The sequence below is a fragment of the Indicator indicator genome, chromosome Z, assembly GCF_027791375.1.
Source record: "Indicator indicator isolate 239-I01 chromosome Z, UM_Iind_1.1, whole genome shotgun sequence".
Classification (NCBI taxonomy): domain Eukaryota; kingdom Metazoa; phylum Chordata; class Aves; order Piciformes; family Indicatoridae; genus Indicator; species Indicator indicator.
Genome location: NC_072053.1, coordinates 48,989,571 through 49,004,136, shown reverse-complemented (window position 1 = coordinate 49,004,136; position 14,566 = coordinate 48,989,571). Strand labels below are relative to the sequence as shown.

Below are 14,566 nucleotides of genomic sequence, written 5' to 3'. Positions count from 1 at the left end.
GAGAACAAGGTCCAGCACAGCACCTTTTCTTGTTGGTTCCTCCTCTACCATTTGGAGGAGGAAGTTGTCATCTATGCAATCCAGGAACATCCTGGATTGCTGGTGCCTTGCTGTGTTGTCCCTCCAGCAGATGTCAGGGTGGTTGAAATACCCCTGAGGATCAGGGCTTGTGACCTGGAAGCTGCTTCTATTTGCCTGTGGAGGGCCTCATCTGCTTGGTTCTGCTGGTCAGGTGGCCTGTAGCAGACCCCTACAGTAACATCTCCTTCCTCTGTCTTGCCTTTAATTTTAACCCATACACTCTCAACCAGCTCTTCATCCTTCCCCAGGTGGAGCTCCACTGATTCCAGCTGGTCACTGACATAGAGGGCAACACCTCCTCCTCTCCTTCCCTGCCTATCCTTCCTAGAGAGCCTGTATCCATCTATCCCTACATTCCAGTCATGAGTATCATCCCACCAGGTTTCAGTAACAGCCACTATGTCATGACATCCCAGCAGCACAGTGGCTCTTAATTCATTCTGTTTGTTGCCCAAGCTGTGTGCATTTGCCTAGAGGCACTTCAGCTGGGCTGGCCCTGTCCTCCTCTTGTGCCAGCTCCCCTTGATTTCCACAGAGTGTCCTGGTGCATCATTCGTGGCTTGCCTCAGGGCAGCAAGTTGAGAGCCCTCACTAGCTCTCCATCCCTCTGCCTCTGGTGAGCTGCCCCTCTGTTTGTCACTGGCCAGCAGGAGACTATTAACCCCTTCCCCCTTCAAATCTAGTTTAAAGCCCTATCAATGAGCCCTGCCAATTCCTGTCCCAGGATCCTTTTCCCCCTCTGGGACAAGTGCATCCCATTAGTTGTTTGCAGCTCTGGTGCCTTGTAAACGGAGCTGTGATTGTAGAACCTATATATATAGAACCCATATATATAGAATCATATACTAAAAAAAGATAAAACTTTTCATGCTCTTTCCCATTGGGAAATGCAGCTTCATTTCCAGTCCAGGCAGCCTTCATAACTCATGGAAAAGTCTGTCCTGTACATTGAGCACATCAGTTTCCTTAATGAGCTATGACTATTATATACACATACATATTTTTAATATAATGTACCACATTACTTGGCATTACAAAACATAAACATTTTCTTGTCTCTGAAGTTTGGTAACCTGTGCAGTTGTGCATTATTGTGGAAGCAGCGGTTAAAATGAGTACTGAAGAACCTTGCATCAATGCTATGGTTTCAATTAAAAGTTCCAGTCTTAAAAGGTGGACCTTCAGATACAAAGCAGGCTTTCATTAAAAGCTGATATTCTGAGTTCTAGAACTATCCTTTATAACAGAAGGTTGTTAATTTGCAAACTGTGATTAAAATACAAACTGTTTGAAAGAAGTGTTCCTTTGACTCAGTGACTGTCTTACCTGATGATAGGACAACACTCCAGAGAGTATGTGTTTTGCACCACGAGGTACTGGTTTGTTATCATCTTAGTAAGAAAGGCACTCAGACTCTCTAAGATCTCTTCTAAAATTTGTTAGAACTAATGCTGTAAAGGAAGACAATAGTATAGCTAATTTTATACTATTTCAGCTGCTGGGAACCCCAGGTTGGGAAGACTCTGTCCATGCAAGCGTTACCTTAGTCTAGTCATTTCAGCTACTACAAGATTTTTTTTTTTCTTAAGGAAAGAACTCCCATCACTTTTTTTGTCAAACAAAAAGGATGAGAATTTACTACTGCAATTCCAGACAAAGGCAAGGACACACAACTGATGTTACCACCAGTACCAAGCAGGGGCTGCCTGCAGGCTCCTCTCTTACAATCCACATGCAAAATTTATGCCGTGGCTGACGGATATCTCTGAAGGCCATGCTGTCCAAGCAGCACAGAACAGTGCAGCACAGGCTTGGGTCTGCTCAAGTTAAATGACATGGGACAGGGAAACATAGAAGCAATCTTAGCCTGTCTGCTGCACCCTTTACCAGAGACTTCACAATTTCTCCAATCTATTATTTAGAGCAAATAAGGTGAAATACTTCATTCTGCTATGTTGGCAATATTTGTATTTCACGTTATGCATAGCCACTTGGTGGCTGAAGGCCCATGTTTAATTTCATCTGGAGCAGCTATGGCTGTTTTCATTTCTATAGTTTCAAAGTACTCATGACCTATGAACCACAGAAAATCCTGTGAAGTCTCATCTGAAGAAACACTTCTTTGTTGGTTTTACCCGTTGACTTTCAAATACTATCACATTTTTTATAATCAATCTGTCATTATACAACTATTTTTTAACCTTAGCACAGGCTGCTACATGATCATTCTAAGGCCAGACATACTATAGTTCTACTTTTTATTTATTAAAAGGGTATTAGGTCTTCAAGCATGAATCATCCTGATAATCTTTGAAGAAAATCAGTAGTTTCAGAAATGATAGTTAAGTGTAAAGAATTTTTAGCAAGGCCTCGTTTGTGAAAAAAGTAATTCAGACAATGAAATAATACCTCTGTCACATAACAGGCATCTTGAAATAAACATATTTTTGGAAGATGCAAACATGGTGACATTTCACGTGGTAAAAAGTAGGATGCAACTTCAGATAGGAATCAGCTTCCTTTAGGAGCACTAGTGTCATTTATTACCTGAAAATAACAGCATTGGTTTACATCTGCAGAAACATATATAGTATTACTCCAGAATAAGTGGAAAAAAGAGAAATCGAGACATCTTCCAAACATTCATGCATTCAGTACTTGCAAGCAGGAGGAAATTCTCAGCCTTGTCTGAGGTACTTTTGCTTTGTAGTTTATTGTTGCAAATCTTACAGACATTAGCGCTCTGTTAAATAAAGGAATGTTGCACAGTAAATACATCACAACAAAATAGCTGTCCAGGCCCACCTCCCCGACCTGCCAAAAACAAAAAGCCCACTCCTCTCCCCACTATCCATCCTCCTAAATCAAACCACTGCATCTTCATTACAGAGATCAGAGACCTGTGGCAAAAAACATCAGAAGAATTACATTCAGTAGATGTGCAGTATCAACATTCCAGGCTCACATATATTTATATATATATTTATATTTATATATAGAGATCATTAAATGTTTACAAAGAACAATATTGTTACAAATACAATACTATACTTTTCCCAACGCTTTACAATAATTTCTATTCACCCTCTTTACAGAACAATAGTACAACTTCATAGTCTAGGTACTGCGCTAAATATGTACAAGAGATCTCAACCACATTGCTGTCTTCAGAAATATGTTTCATTTAGAAAACAAGGAAAGCAAGCAAACCTGCAAATCCTAACTGAGTCTTAAATTCAAACAAGGTTCAAAACAAATGTGTGAAACTTGCCAATTAAAAAAACCCCAACAAAACTGTAAGGGATGTTTCATCCTTAATGTAAACACTGAATAGTTAATTAGACTGTATGAAGCAGCAAAGATGAAAAAGAATTCAGGTCTGTGACTGAAGGAGGAATGTAAACCAGCAGTCTGTTCCTTGGAGTCTGTTAAAAATTCACATACAGAAGGTAACAAACTGCTGCAAGAGTCTAGAGAACTGTCACAACAGTCTAGAGAACTGCCAACCTTTTCCTTTTGAGCTCTTTTTTCTTGAAACTCTTTCCCTTTACAAAGTAAACAGGGATTGTTTATGAGATTATCAGAAGTGTGCACACACTTTGGACCTCCCAGTTTACAAATCTTATGCACACTGTAACAGGAAAAACTGAGGACTTTTCTTTGGGTTTTGTTGGCTTGTTGGTTTTTGGTTTGGGGTTTTTTTTTTGCTAGACTGATCCTGCAAGCATCCATTTACTTAATGCTAAACATCTGTTTACCATAAAATTAAGCGCTCAAGTGCCTGGCTGCAAGATTTTCAAAGATACAGTTGTTTTATCTCTAAATATGTTTGCATATTCAGGTCTTCCTCATTTCTCAGTTAAGTGAGTTCACCCACCATATGAGCTGACAGGACCACAGAAACAAGTGAAGTTGAGGGTGTAAACATAGCAGGAATCAGAAGCATGGTAATGGTGTCTTCAGGAGGTCACAAAGTTTCCTCAGGCAATGTATGGAAATGCTACACTGTATGTAATCTGCTAAATTGTACATGGTTATATATCATATTTACATACACTGCTATATATATATATGGAAAGTTATGGAAGAAAAATTCAAATTATAAGCCAGATGTCTACAGTTAAATAATATACTCACAAGTCATTCACTATCTAGTTTCATCAGTCAGGCAGCAGAGGTAAGTACTAACCTGGAATGACTAACACTGCTCTCTCGTGCAATCTGCTACTCTGGAGATTTGGGTTGAATTAGCTAACAAGAACTGCAGTAAAATCAAGTCATCATACATTAATCTCAACACTAAAACATATTCACTTACTACAATAGTTTATGCACCATTTCATTGTCTCCCTTAAATATTTACTGCCCAGCAAAATACAAAGTTTATTCTCTACCTCTGATCAGCCAATGGATATCCATAATTTCTGAAAGCCAAACACAGACCTCTGGCAAGAACCCTCAATGGCTCTCAGCTGTGTTTGCACACACACACATCCACTTCCATGAACCTCTGTAGCAATGCATTGCCACTGGACTGCAAACAATGCTTATGTTGCAGAGTCCACCTCACAACGATTGAGAAACAAGTGACTGTGACCACCAGCACATTTGCCAGGCAGAAGTGGTGTGTGACTGCGTGTGGCCTGCTCTTGTTTTCATCTCATTGAGCCTTTCTATCACAGTAAAGCACAGCACAAACGGTTTCTTTAAAAGAAATCAATGTATTAGCCTAGACCAAATGCATGGTTCCATTTCAGCATTAAAACTCAGTATACAGTACTGGTAAAAAGTAACTACAGAGAACGGAAAATTTTCCTCTCACTAGGATGAAAAGCCACTGTGTTTTTGTTGTTTTGTTCTGTTTTGTGGTTTTTTTTTCCCCTCTCTTAAAAAAAACCCGAACAACCCAGCCCCTTTATCCCCTTTTGTCTCTAGCATGCAAGTTAGAAGCCCATCAAATCCTAGATTTCATACATCTCTACAGTTTATCATCTTCATATAAGTGCATATAGTACAAGCATATCCCCTTTAAATGCCATACAATATGGCAAAAAATCACAAGTTAAATTATATACCAAAATAAATAAGTTTATTCTCACCTCATCGCTTCCACTGTTAACTATATCAGAACTAAAGAGAAAGTCAATAAAATTAGACAGGTCTTTGGACAAAAATATATGTTAAAACTGGCTCAGAGAACAAAATTACTTAGAATAGTATGCACATCTCTTATATTCAAACTTCATAAATAGCAAGCACAATTTAAAAAATGTCTATATACACTGGCACACATAGCTGTGTACACCAAATTCGTAATTAAGAGCCTAGAAAAAGTGTATCTATTCAGCAAATCCCCTCACTACTTCTCGTGTAGCTATTTAAAGTTCCTCCCCCTCCTTAACCTCTAAACTAAGCAAGGGACTACAAAAGACATATTGCATTTAAAAACAAACTAGAAGAAAGCAAAGAGTTAGAAACCTGGGGGCAGAGAGGGCAAGGCAGCTGTAAAAAATATCTCCCTAATTACTTAGTGCAAGTAATGCAAGTGTAACGTGTTTCAGCAATTCACAGAGCACCTCCTGGTGTCCCTACTGTCATGAAGAACTGATTACTGAGGAGAATTAAAAGGTGTGTATTGGACAGTCCATTTTACAACAGCAGCATTTACTGAGTCTTCATAAGAAGGTAATTCTTCCTGAGGGCAAAACTATGCTTTTGGTATTCTACTTTCCCTACAGACACAAACCTTTAATACTGCACTCAGTGTCTGTGGGAAAATAGTGTGAGAAAAGCAAAGTCATGTGCAGGATATCCAAGAGACCACTTGGAGCTCTATACTTTTATCTGTGTAGTGAAGATATCTTTCATTCAGGAACATTTAATTTACTCAGTTTGTCAAATTATGGCCACAAAAATCAAACTGATTATGTAGCATGAAGCAAAGTCAACCTTCTTCATGAATCCTGCTGTAAACAATGCTGCTGCTATTTTCCTGCTTTCCATGTGGAATTGCATGAAGTTTCACTTGTAAAAACATGCATCCAAAATAGTCCCATAGATATATTTTGCCCCTTCCCAAAACACCAAAAATGGTGGAGGGAAGAGATAAAATGGAGGGAGAAGAGAGAGAGTGTGTGTGTTTGGTGTTTGTGCCCGTGAAGGGTAGGGGAAGAGAGAGTAAGAAATGTCTCTGCAGACACAGAAATGCAGCACTAGAGAGACAAGCACTAATGAGGAAAAAACATCCTCCATGCACGTTGTGTGACGGTGAGGTGTTGGCTTTAGATGTAAACTGGTTGCTCTTGCGCAGTCAACAGTCTGTACATGGCAGCTGGCATAGTCTTCATATGAATCTAGAGGAAATACAGCAAGTTAAACAATGTGCCTGACAATGATGATATGACAGAGCATTGGTGAAGGAACTAGGTAAGGTAATATAGGACAAAAGAGAAAGATAAAACCTCAGACTTTTCATAGGCTTACTAAGCTATTGCAGGTGGTGATTTTATGTTTAGTATCAATAAACCATCTAAAGTTGTGGACACCTCAAATGTTCAGATTTATGTTCTTCTAAAACATAGAAGAACTACAGGTAAATAATAAAAGAAATGGTGTTCTGGCTTGCTCTTGCTTCCACTTTTTAGATTTGAATAGTAACAGGCTAAGAGAGATAGCATCAAAGAATTATGGAACAGTTTCAGTTGGAAGGGACCTTCTAAGATCATCTAGTTCAAGCCTCTCTGTCACAGGGACACCTTTCATGAGATCAAGTTGGTCAAAGTCCTGTCCAGCTTAACTTTGAACACTTCCAGGGAAGGGGTATCCACAACTTCTTTGGGCAAACCTGTTCCAATGTCTCCCCACCATAAAAAATTTCTTCCTTACATTTGAGCTAAATCTACCCTCTTGCAGTTGCCCCTTCTCCTGTCACTATAAGCCCTGATTAAAAAGTCTCTATCTTTCTTATCTTTCTTAGAAACCCCTTTTCTATAGGGCTTCAACAAAGTTTCCCTGGAGCTTTCTCTCTTCCAGGATGAGCACCCCCAATTCTTAGCTTTTATTCATAGGAGAGGTGTTTTAGCCCTTTCATCATTTTCATGGGCATCGTCTGGACCTGCTCCAACATCTCCATGTCTTTCTTGTGCTGAGGACCCCAGAGCTGAAGGCAATACTACAGGTAGGGTCTCCTGATAGTGGTGTAGAGGGAGAGAATCATCTCTCTTAACCTGCTTGCCATGTTCCTTTTGGAAACTGTATATAAAGAATTAAGATGCTTGTGACCATGAGATTCTTATGCTATCAGTGGGGGTGGAGATCCACTGAGCTGGCATGTGGAATGCCTGAGGGAAGCAGCCTTGTGAAGATAAAGTAGTCATGTTTTGGCTAAAATTACTGAGGCCAGTAGGTTTGACACAGATTTTGGAGGTCATAGTGTCCAAGTGAAGACCTTTGCCTGAGTTTCTGCAAAATTGAAGTATACATTCCTGACTATCTTAATGCTTAATGAAACACATGCTAAACATATATGACTATGTTACTCAAGTCTCCACCCAAATCATGCTTAGACCTCACTCTGAGCAGAGAGCTAAGGTATAAAATCCCAAGGCAGGAGTACTTTTTCAAGAGGAAAAGACAGAAGATCTAGCAGGAACGGTCAACGGGTTATACACCTCTTCCTCCACCTAAGACAGGGACATCTTCTTGTTAAGAACTGCACCTTCACCACAGGATGAAGAATACCTGGGATAGCTTTTGCTAGTGTTACTATTAACTGTTAGTGTTACTGCGGTGAGTACACCTATCAGTGGCAATTCTGAACTTCTTGTATCTGCCACCGTAACAAGTTCTTATTCATTCAACTTTGTGAAACTGTCTCAGTGAAAGTCCTTATCAGGGCTCTGAAACAGGTAAACATTGAGTTTGTGAAGCTGTTTCAGGGAAAGTCTTTGATAGGGCTCTGAAACAGGCAAATGTTAAATCCTCACACTGAATGTGACACTTCTTTTGATGCATCCCAGAATACGGCTGGCTTTCTGGACTTCAAGTGCTCACCATGAGCTTGTGTACGATTTTCATCCACCAGTACCCTGAAGTCCTTCTTTCCAGGGTTGCTCTCAATCCCTTCATTCTTCAGTCTGTTCTGATACTGAAGATTGCCCAGACCTACGTGCTGCACCTGGCACTTGGCCTCATTGAATTTCATGAGGGTCATATGGGCCCACTCGTCAAACCTGTCAAGGTCCCTCTAAAGGCATCCCTTTCCTTGAGCTTACCAACCACACCACTCAGCTTGGTGTCACCTGCAAACTTGCTGAAGGTGCACTCAATCCCACTGTATATGCCACTGATGAAAATATTAAAACATACTGGTCCCTTGAGGGACATCAGTTGTTGGTTTCCACTGGCTGTTACTGGCAACAGTGATGAACTATGTCATAATGCTTAGATACATTGCCTGCTCTTACCTCACCAACAGCATTTGAGAGAATGTGAACAATTTTCTCATGGGGTGTTGCCACAACACTCTGTCCATTAATTTCAATGATCCGATGGCCGACACGCACGCCTCCTCTCTCTGCTATACCTCCTCTCATAAGGCTACAGATCTGGAAGGGAAAGGACAAATTTATCAGGCTCTGGATAAGGAACAGAGGCTTTAGATAACCCAGTTTTTCCTTTGAACTGTAAATCAGTAGTTAAACACAGAGGCTCACAACTGATTCTAAAATGTCACTCATTGAAGTGAACTTTGTTAGTGACCACCACTATCTATGCTCTTCCAAGAGCAGAACAAATTGTTACAGAAGGCCGTTTGTGTTGTGGCTCATGTGTGCTGTGATTTGGAAAGATAAGAGTGTGTGAAGGACCAGAGTTGAACAATGTTCTGGATGCATTACAGCAAAAGAAACTCAAGGACAGTTTTGTTTTCTTTTGAGATCATGCAATATCTTGGTTAGAGACATGAATGATACAGCCTGAAAGCAGCCTCTGCTGCACATTTTCGTTTCTCTAACCCAAAAAACTTTTCTGTTCCTCCATCTGACTGTAAAGCTGTGAAGTATCATCAAAGACAAAAACTGGCTCTGATTAACTCAGCTTCTGTATCTTAGACTTAGTACATGGGCAAAGTCCTGTTTGCTGTAAGGGAGAATACAGCAGCTTTCCTCTTCCAACACTGAAACTTAACAACAAATGGATAAGAAGATTCATATACATGAAAGCTTAACTGGAGAGTGGGGAAGCTACTTACAATCCCATTCTGCACACTGAAGCCTAACTGATATCTGAGGTCTGGTCTCCTGATCAAGACTGTGGTCACCGGAGGACACCTAACTATGTTCAGTTTAACCCGGGCCTGGTTTTTCAAACCCTGCAAAAAAGAAATCATGGTGAAAAATGCTGGCAAAGACAGAGTGAAACATTTAGTATAAGCACTGTGGAGGTGGGAGAGAGGGACAGAAGCATTAAAATATTGAAATGGGCATACCCTGAATAAACAGATCTTTGTATGCATTCTAATGGAATATGATCACTGAATGCCAGACATAAGCATCAGAATATTCAGTGAAATGAGTGATCAAACATAAATTTTTCTTGCCAAGGACCTAACACCGTTGCTTTTAGAAAACTACCTTCCTGTTGGCAATTTCTACATTTGACACCACAAATCACATATAAAAATAATATTAAAGAAGTCTATGCAGCTCACAAAAAAAGTCAATGACTATAGATGGGAAATAAAATTTTAAGTAAGGAGCTAAGACAGCTACAAATAAATAGCTTCCTTTATAGGATGTATTAAATTCTGTCAAGCAAACAGCATGTCCTGTTCATATCATGCTTATATAAACAGCACTCCTGATTTCCACTCCTTCCTTCTAAATGAACTATATCATACATAGCATGAACTCCTTGCCACCAGAAGAAAATTGAAGGAGAAAAATTTAGTTTTACTGTCAGGTTGGCAAAACACTAGAACTGATTACTGAAGAGACACTGTGGAGTATCCAGAGACATCTGGAGTTATTTAAAGCCTTTTGGGCATAGTCTGAAGCAACCAGCTCAACTCTGAAGTGTTCTAGATCAGCTTTAGCAGTGACTGCCAGCCTCAGAGGCTGTGTGATTATATGGCTTCATGAAAACTCAAATGCAAAAAATGCAAAACTACAATCTGACTCCTTGTACAACTTCAGGTAGTCAGAGCTCTTGGAGATTGTTAAAATATTTTTCTGAAATGCCTCATTTGTACAAAGGATTAGCCATAAACACATACATAAAACCCACATTAAAAAAAAAAAAAGGCAAGCAAGCAGCTTTACAAAGCATACAGAAACTTCCACCTTACTTAATGCAACACCTACCAATTCCAGTATCTAGTTCCAGATTTCTTTTGTATGTACAATCGAAATCTGGTTCCCACTGCAACTAATAGTTGTCTGACTTCAAAACATCAGTTCTGAAAAGCAATGTTCCTATAGCTAAGGTAATACACTGAAGTCTCTGCATCCAGTTTACTGCTGCTGATTCTGTTGAGCTCAACTCCAGATTCAGCAGTGACTTGAGTAACTATACTGGAAACCTGCAGGATGAACTGCTATAGAGTTTGTTTTCTTGTCAGTGCCTTAAACTGCAACCACCACATCACAAACAGCTGCCCTCACCTGCACACAGTGCTGAGCTCAACTTGGCTCACTATTGACAGTGGCTCCAAGAAAATGAACGCAAAATGACAAAGCACATGGCTTCTTTCTGCTCTCAGCAGAAAGAAGATCTGAATTCCATCTCTCTCACAGCACACCAAACACGCTCAGGGACCATTCATCTTTCACAAGCAAGTCTTCACAACACATTGTAGAATCAACCTGTACTAAGCTGTGGTTATTATGTTTACTTAAAAGTCTAAGTGGCTTTTTTTTTCAGCCTGCCTCCTGGCAGGAGTCTTAGAGTGTAATGGAGATGCTAATTTCTATGAGGAATTCAGGTGTCTAACTTCAATTATCTGAGTTCACTCAGGTTACATGCCATCAACAGAGTTGATAGCATTGTGCTCTTACTTCCCTGATGAATGTGCAAGTTATTTGTATATATTCTTTGGGAGGGGGGAAGAAAGTAATATGGTCCCCAAAAAAGTAAGTTGTTGGTTTGTTGTTACTGTTGTTATTTTCTTCCCTTAATCTTATGGAAAGTGCATACATTTCAAAAGTGGCTAATTTCCAGTATTATGCATACTGGTAATATATGCTGATTAGAAACAAAACAGTTGCATCATTTGACCAACTTGTTTGCCTATGAGTTTGTTTCTGATAGTAGCCAGCACCAGATGCTTCCGGAAAAAGATACAAGTAGCATAATACAATTAGGCAGCAACTGCCATGTGTATCAGTTTGAAATTGCATTATGGCCAATTAGTAGCAGAGTTTACATCTGTAATACTGAAACTATCTTGTTCAAAGTGCTTGCAAAATATTTTTCTTATTTACAAAATATTCTGATATTTTCATAGGAGTCCTCATAGAATGCTACAGAAATCTGAAATTCTCACATATTTCTGCCACATTGAGATGTGCTTAGATCATTCATTGGTATATACACCTGTTAACAGAAGTGCCATATGAACAGCTCCAGATGTATCGTTATGAAGAGCTGCAAACATACAGACTGCCTTCTCTTTAGAAAGACAAAATAAATGACAAGCAATTCCTATGGCAACAGCAGTAAGTATCAAAGAGAAAAAGAAATGTCTGCTGAAGCTGGAAAAAGCAAAGCTGTTTCTTTCTGTTTTGAGCTGTGCAGAATGAAACTCCTGAACAGGCTCTGAATCAGAGAAGTGTAACTCATCAGAGTTTTAGAAATAAAACAGATGTGGGATAAGAAACAAGTATGGCAAACATAGCCTAAACTTGTGGAGTTTTCTTCCACTGAGGGTGACACAAAGATATTTAATAGATTTTTTCTTTTCCTTCCTTCACAAATATAAGAGAGTTTTTGCCATGTTCTACACTTCCAGGCTACCATTCGTACTCACTGAATTTAAAATGGCTAGCTCAGTGACTTCTGCATCTACTACTCATCAGTACTCAGCATTAACATTTTTGGAAACCAGAATGGGAAGTCTTTGCAGAAAATTTCTTTATTCAAGTATTAAAAAAAAAAATCTACTTTGTAAATGCAAAATAAACTTTGCAATTTGAAACACCGTGAAATGCCAAAAAAAAGCATACATAATACAACTTGTTACCAGAAAATGCTTACATAATTAAGCAGATATGTTCAACAGGCATATTCTGAGAAAGGTCTCTGCATAGTTAGTACAGCACCAACACCACATTACACACCCACATGCTGCGATTTGCAGGAACTCTGTGGGACTATTTTGATAAAGTCCATACAGCTTCATCTCACACACTCCCTACTGATGTATCATTCCAGCTCTGATGTTTAAATACCTATTTCCTTGTTTACTATAGCTACCACAGACACTTTTCAGTTGAAGCTGGCATGCATGCTTTTTGCAGTCACATACTTTGATAATTACAAAAAATATTTTCTGGTTAAAATACCCCATTAAACCAAGTGAAGAGCAGCTTCGAGGAACTCAAGGAAGGTGTCTATAAAGAACAAGTATGTCCCTACTTCAAAGTCTGAGGGTTTTAAAATTAGTTGTAAACAACAACAACAACAAAGTACCAGCTCTACTTCAACCAGAGAGTTAAGTGTATCTGTTAATGTCTTCCTTTTGAACAAAATATTCTGTTGTGAAGTTCTGCACATAGCCCTTGTCTATAAAAGTAAATGGCAAAGCTCTCTTTATGCAAGTCACAAAATTAGTGTGGCAGAATTCCCACTGTATTTTAAAGATCATAAAAGGGAAAACTTCCATACAAATGAAACATTTCATAAGAATTTACTTAAGAGTTCCATACTTCCTACTTTCCTATTATGTAACCATTTAAAAATTTGTAACTTTGAGAAACAGCCATCATACCTTTATAATGCTCTGACATGTTGAGAGTGGTAAACCAACCAAACTGGTCCCATTGATTGACATGATCTGGTCCCCTATGTTTAGCTTTCCAGACTTCTCTGCTGGTCCTCCATGCATCATGTTGGCTATGATAACTGTAGGCAGAATGGATCCCCAGCCAGACTCCACAATCACCACACCTAGGATTTCTCCCTTTTGTTTTTCAATGTAAACCTGTGTCATAGAAAAAACTCTTTCAAACAATGATTCTTCAAACCTATGGAACTGACTACAAAGCCCCCTCCCCAGCTCCAAACATTCATATAACCAATAAACATATAACCCTCCTTATTTACAACCTGCTTTCCTAATTCAAAGGCAAAACAAAACAGGATATACATTTTACTACTTTCTATTTGTATTCAAACATGACATAATCAGCCCTACATAATATAGGTTTTGCTTAGTGCATAACATCCCTCACAACTTATTTCTTGCATATGACCAGTGAAACTGAGAGTGGAAGAAACCCTGGTGGCATGGCCTTTGGCAGACAAACAGGAAGAAACTGCATGAGTCTGTGACTGGATTGGGAAACCACTACCTTTCTGTTTCCCTGGTGCACTGGTTAATGTTCATTAACCGAACAGCAAACAGAATTTTGCAAAAACAGGAATCAGCCACTCTCATAAACATTTCTGCCTCTATACTGTAATCTGCTAAACTGTATTAAACTGTTCATCTATTTCAAATTAGTTTTCAAACATGTCTGAATACAGTTAGGTAAAAAGAACACAAAACAGATACAAATAATTTCACTGATGATAAATTTTGAAGTCAGCATTTGCCTTTGAAACAGAACTCTTGACACAGTGTCCTGCTTGGGAGGATATGGTAATTTATAGGAATTGTTAATGGTTTTCTGATTTCTGCCAGCATGAGCCTGCAATTGCTACAGAGCAGCTTAATGCTGTTACAAAAAGAAAAAAAGGAGACATACATCTTTGCAGTTTTCAGATTTGGAGAAGTGAATCAGGTCATCATTGTACATGTCCTGGGTATTTAGCAAGTCACTATACTCCTTCTGGCTAAGGTCTTCTGGGTTGATTCCATTTGCCCTCAGAAATTCTTGGTAGGCCACACTAAATGCTTGACCTATGGACTGTGCAATCAACTGTGCCTGTAGCAGTTTCCAGAAAAGAGAAAAGTGAAACATACTGATGGTCTTGTTCACTTTGTTACAACCACACTAGAAAATGGATCACCAAGTTGAGTTACAGTAATCCAGTTAAAAAAATATTTGTGCATTAAAAATTAATTTAAGACCCACAACATGCCAACACATTCACCTGTGTCATGAATCTAGCTTGGTACACAATTATAAATGAGAAATATAAATGAAAACATCCTTTCACAGGTAAGAACTGCTCATATAAACATAAAGGTATGCCCACTGAAGTGACTGAGCTCGCGCAATTCTTTCCAACACATGCAGCTTCCTGACAGCTCTCCTTTCTAGCA

The 14,566-nt window shown here is 39.1% G+C and overlaps 1 protein-coding gene across 1 annotated transcript in view; it reads right to left on the bottom strand.

The window, feature by feature from the left end:
- Positions 1-6,362: 6,362 nt before the first annotated feature.
- The window catches only part of APBA1 (amyloid beta precursor protein binding family A member 1), a 55,661-nt gene continuing 47,457 nt past the window's right edge, over positions 6,363-14,566 (bottom strand). The window contains exons 3-7 of the mRNA XM_054397588.1: positions 14,046-14,225; positions 13,067-13,279; positions 9,332-9,451; positions 8,547-8,687; positions 6,363-6,434 (exon numbers count right to left, since the gene is read on the bottom strand). Of these exons, the coding sequence (XP_054253563.1) occupies positions 6,363-6,434; positions 8,547-8,687; positions 9,332-9,451; positions 13,067-13,279; positions 14,046-14,225 (726 nt within the window). The remainder of the gene's footprint in view (positions 6,435-8,546; positions 8,688-9,331; positions 9,452-13,066; positions 13,280-14,045; positions 14,226-14,566) is intronic.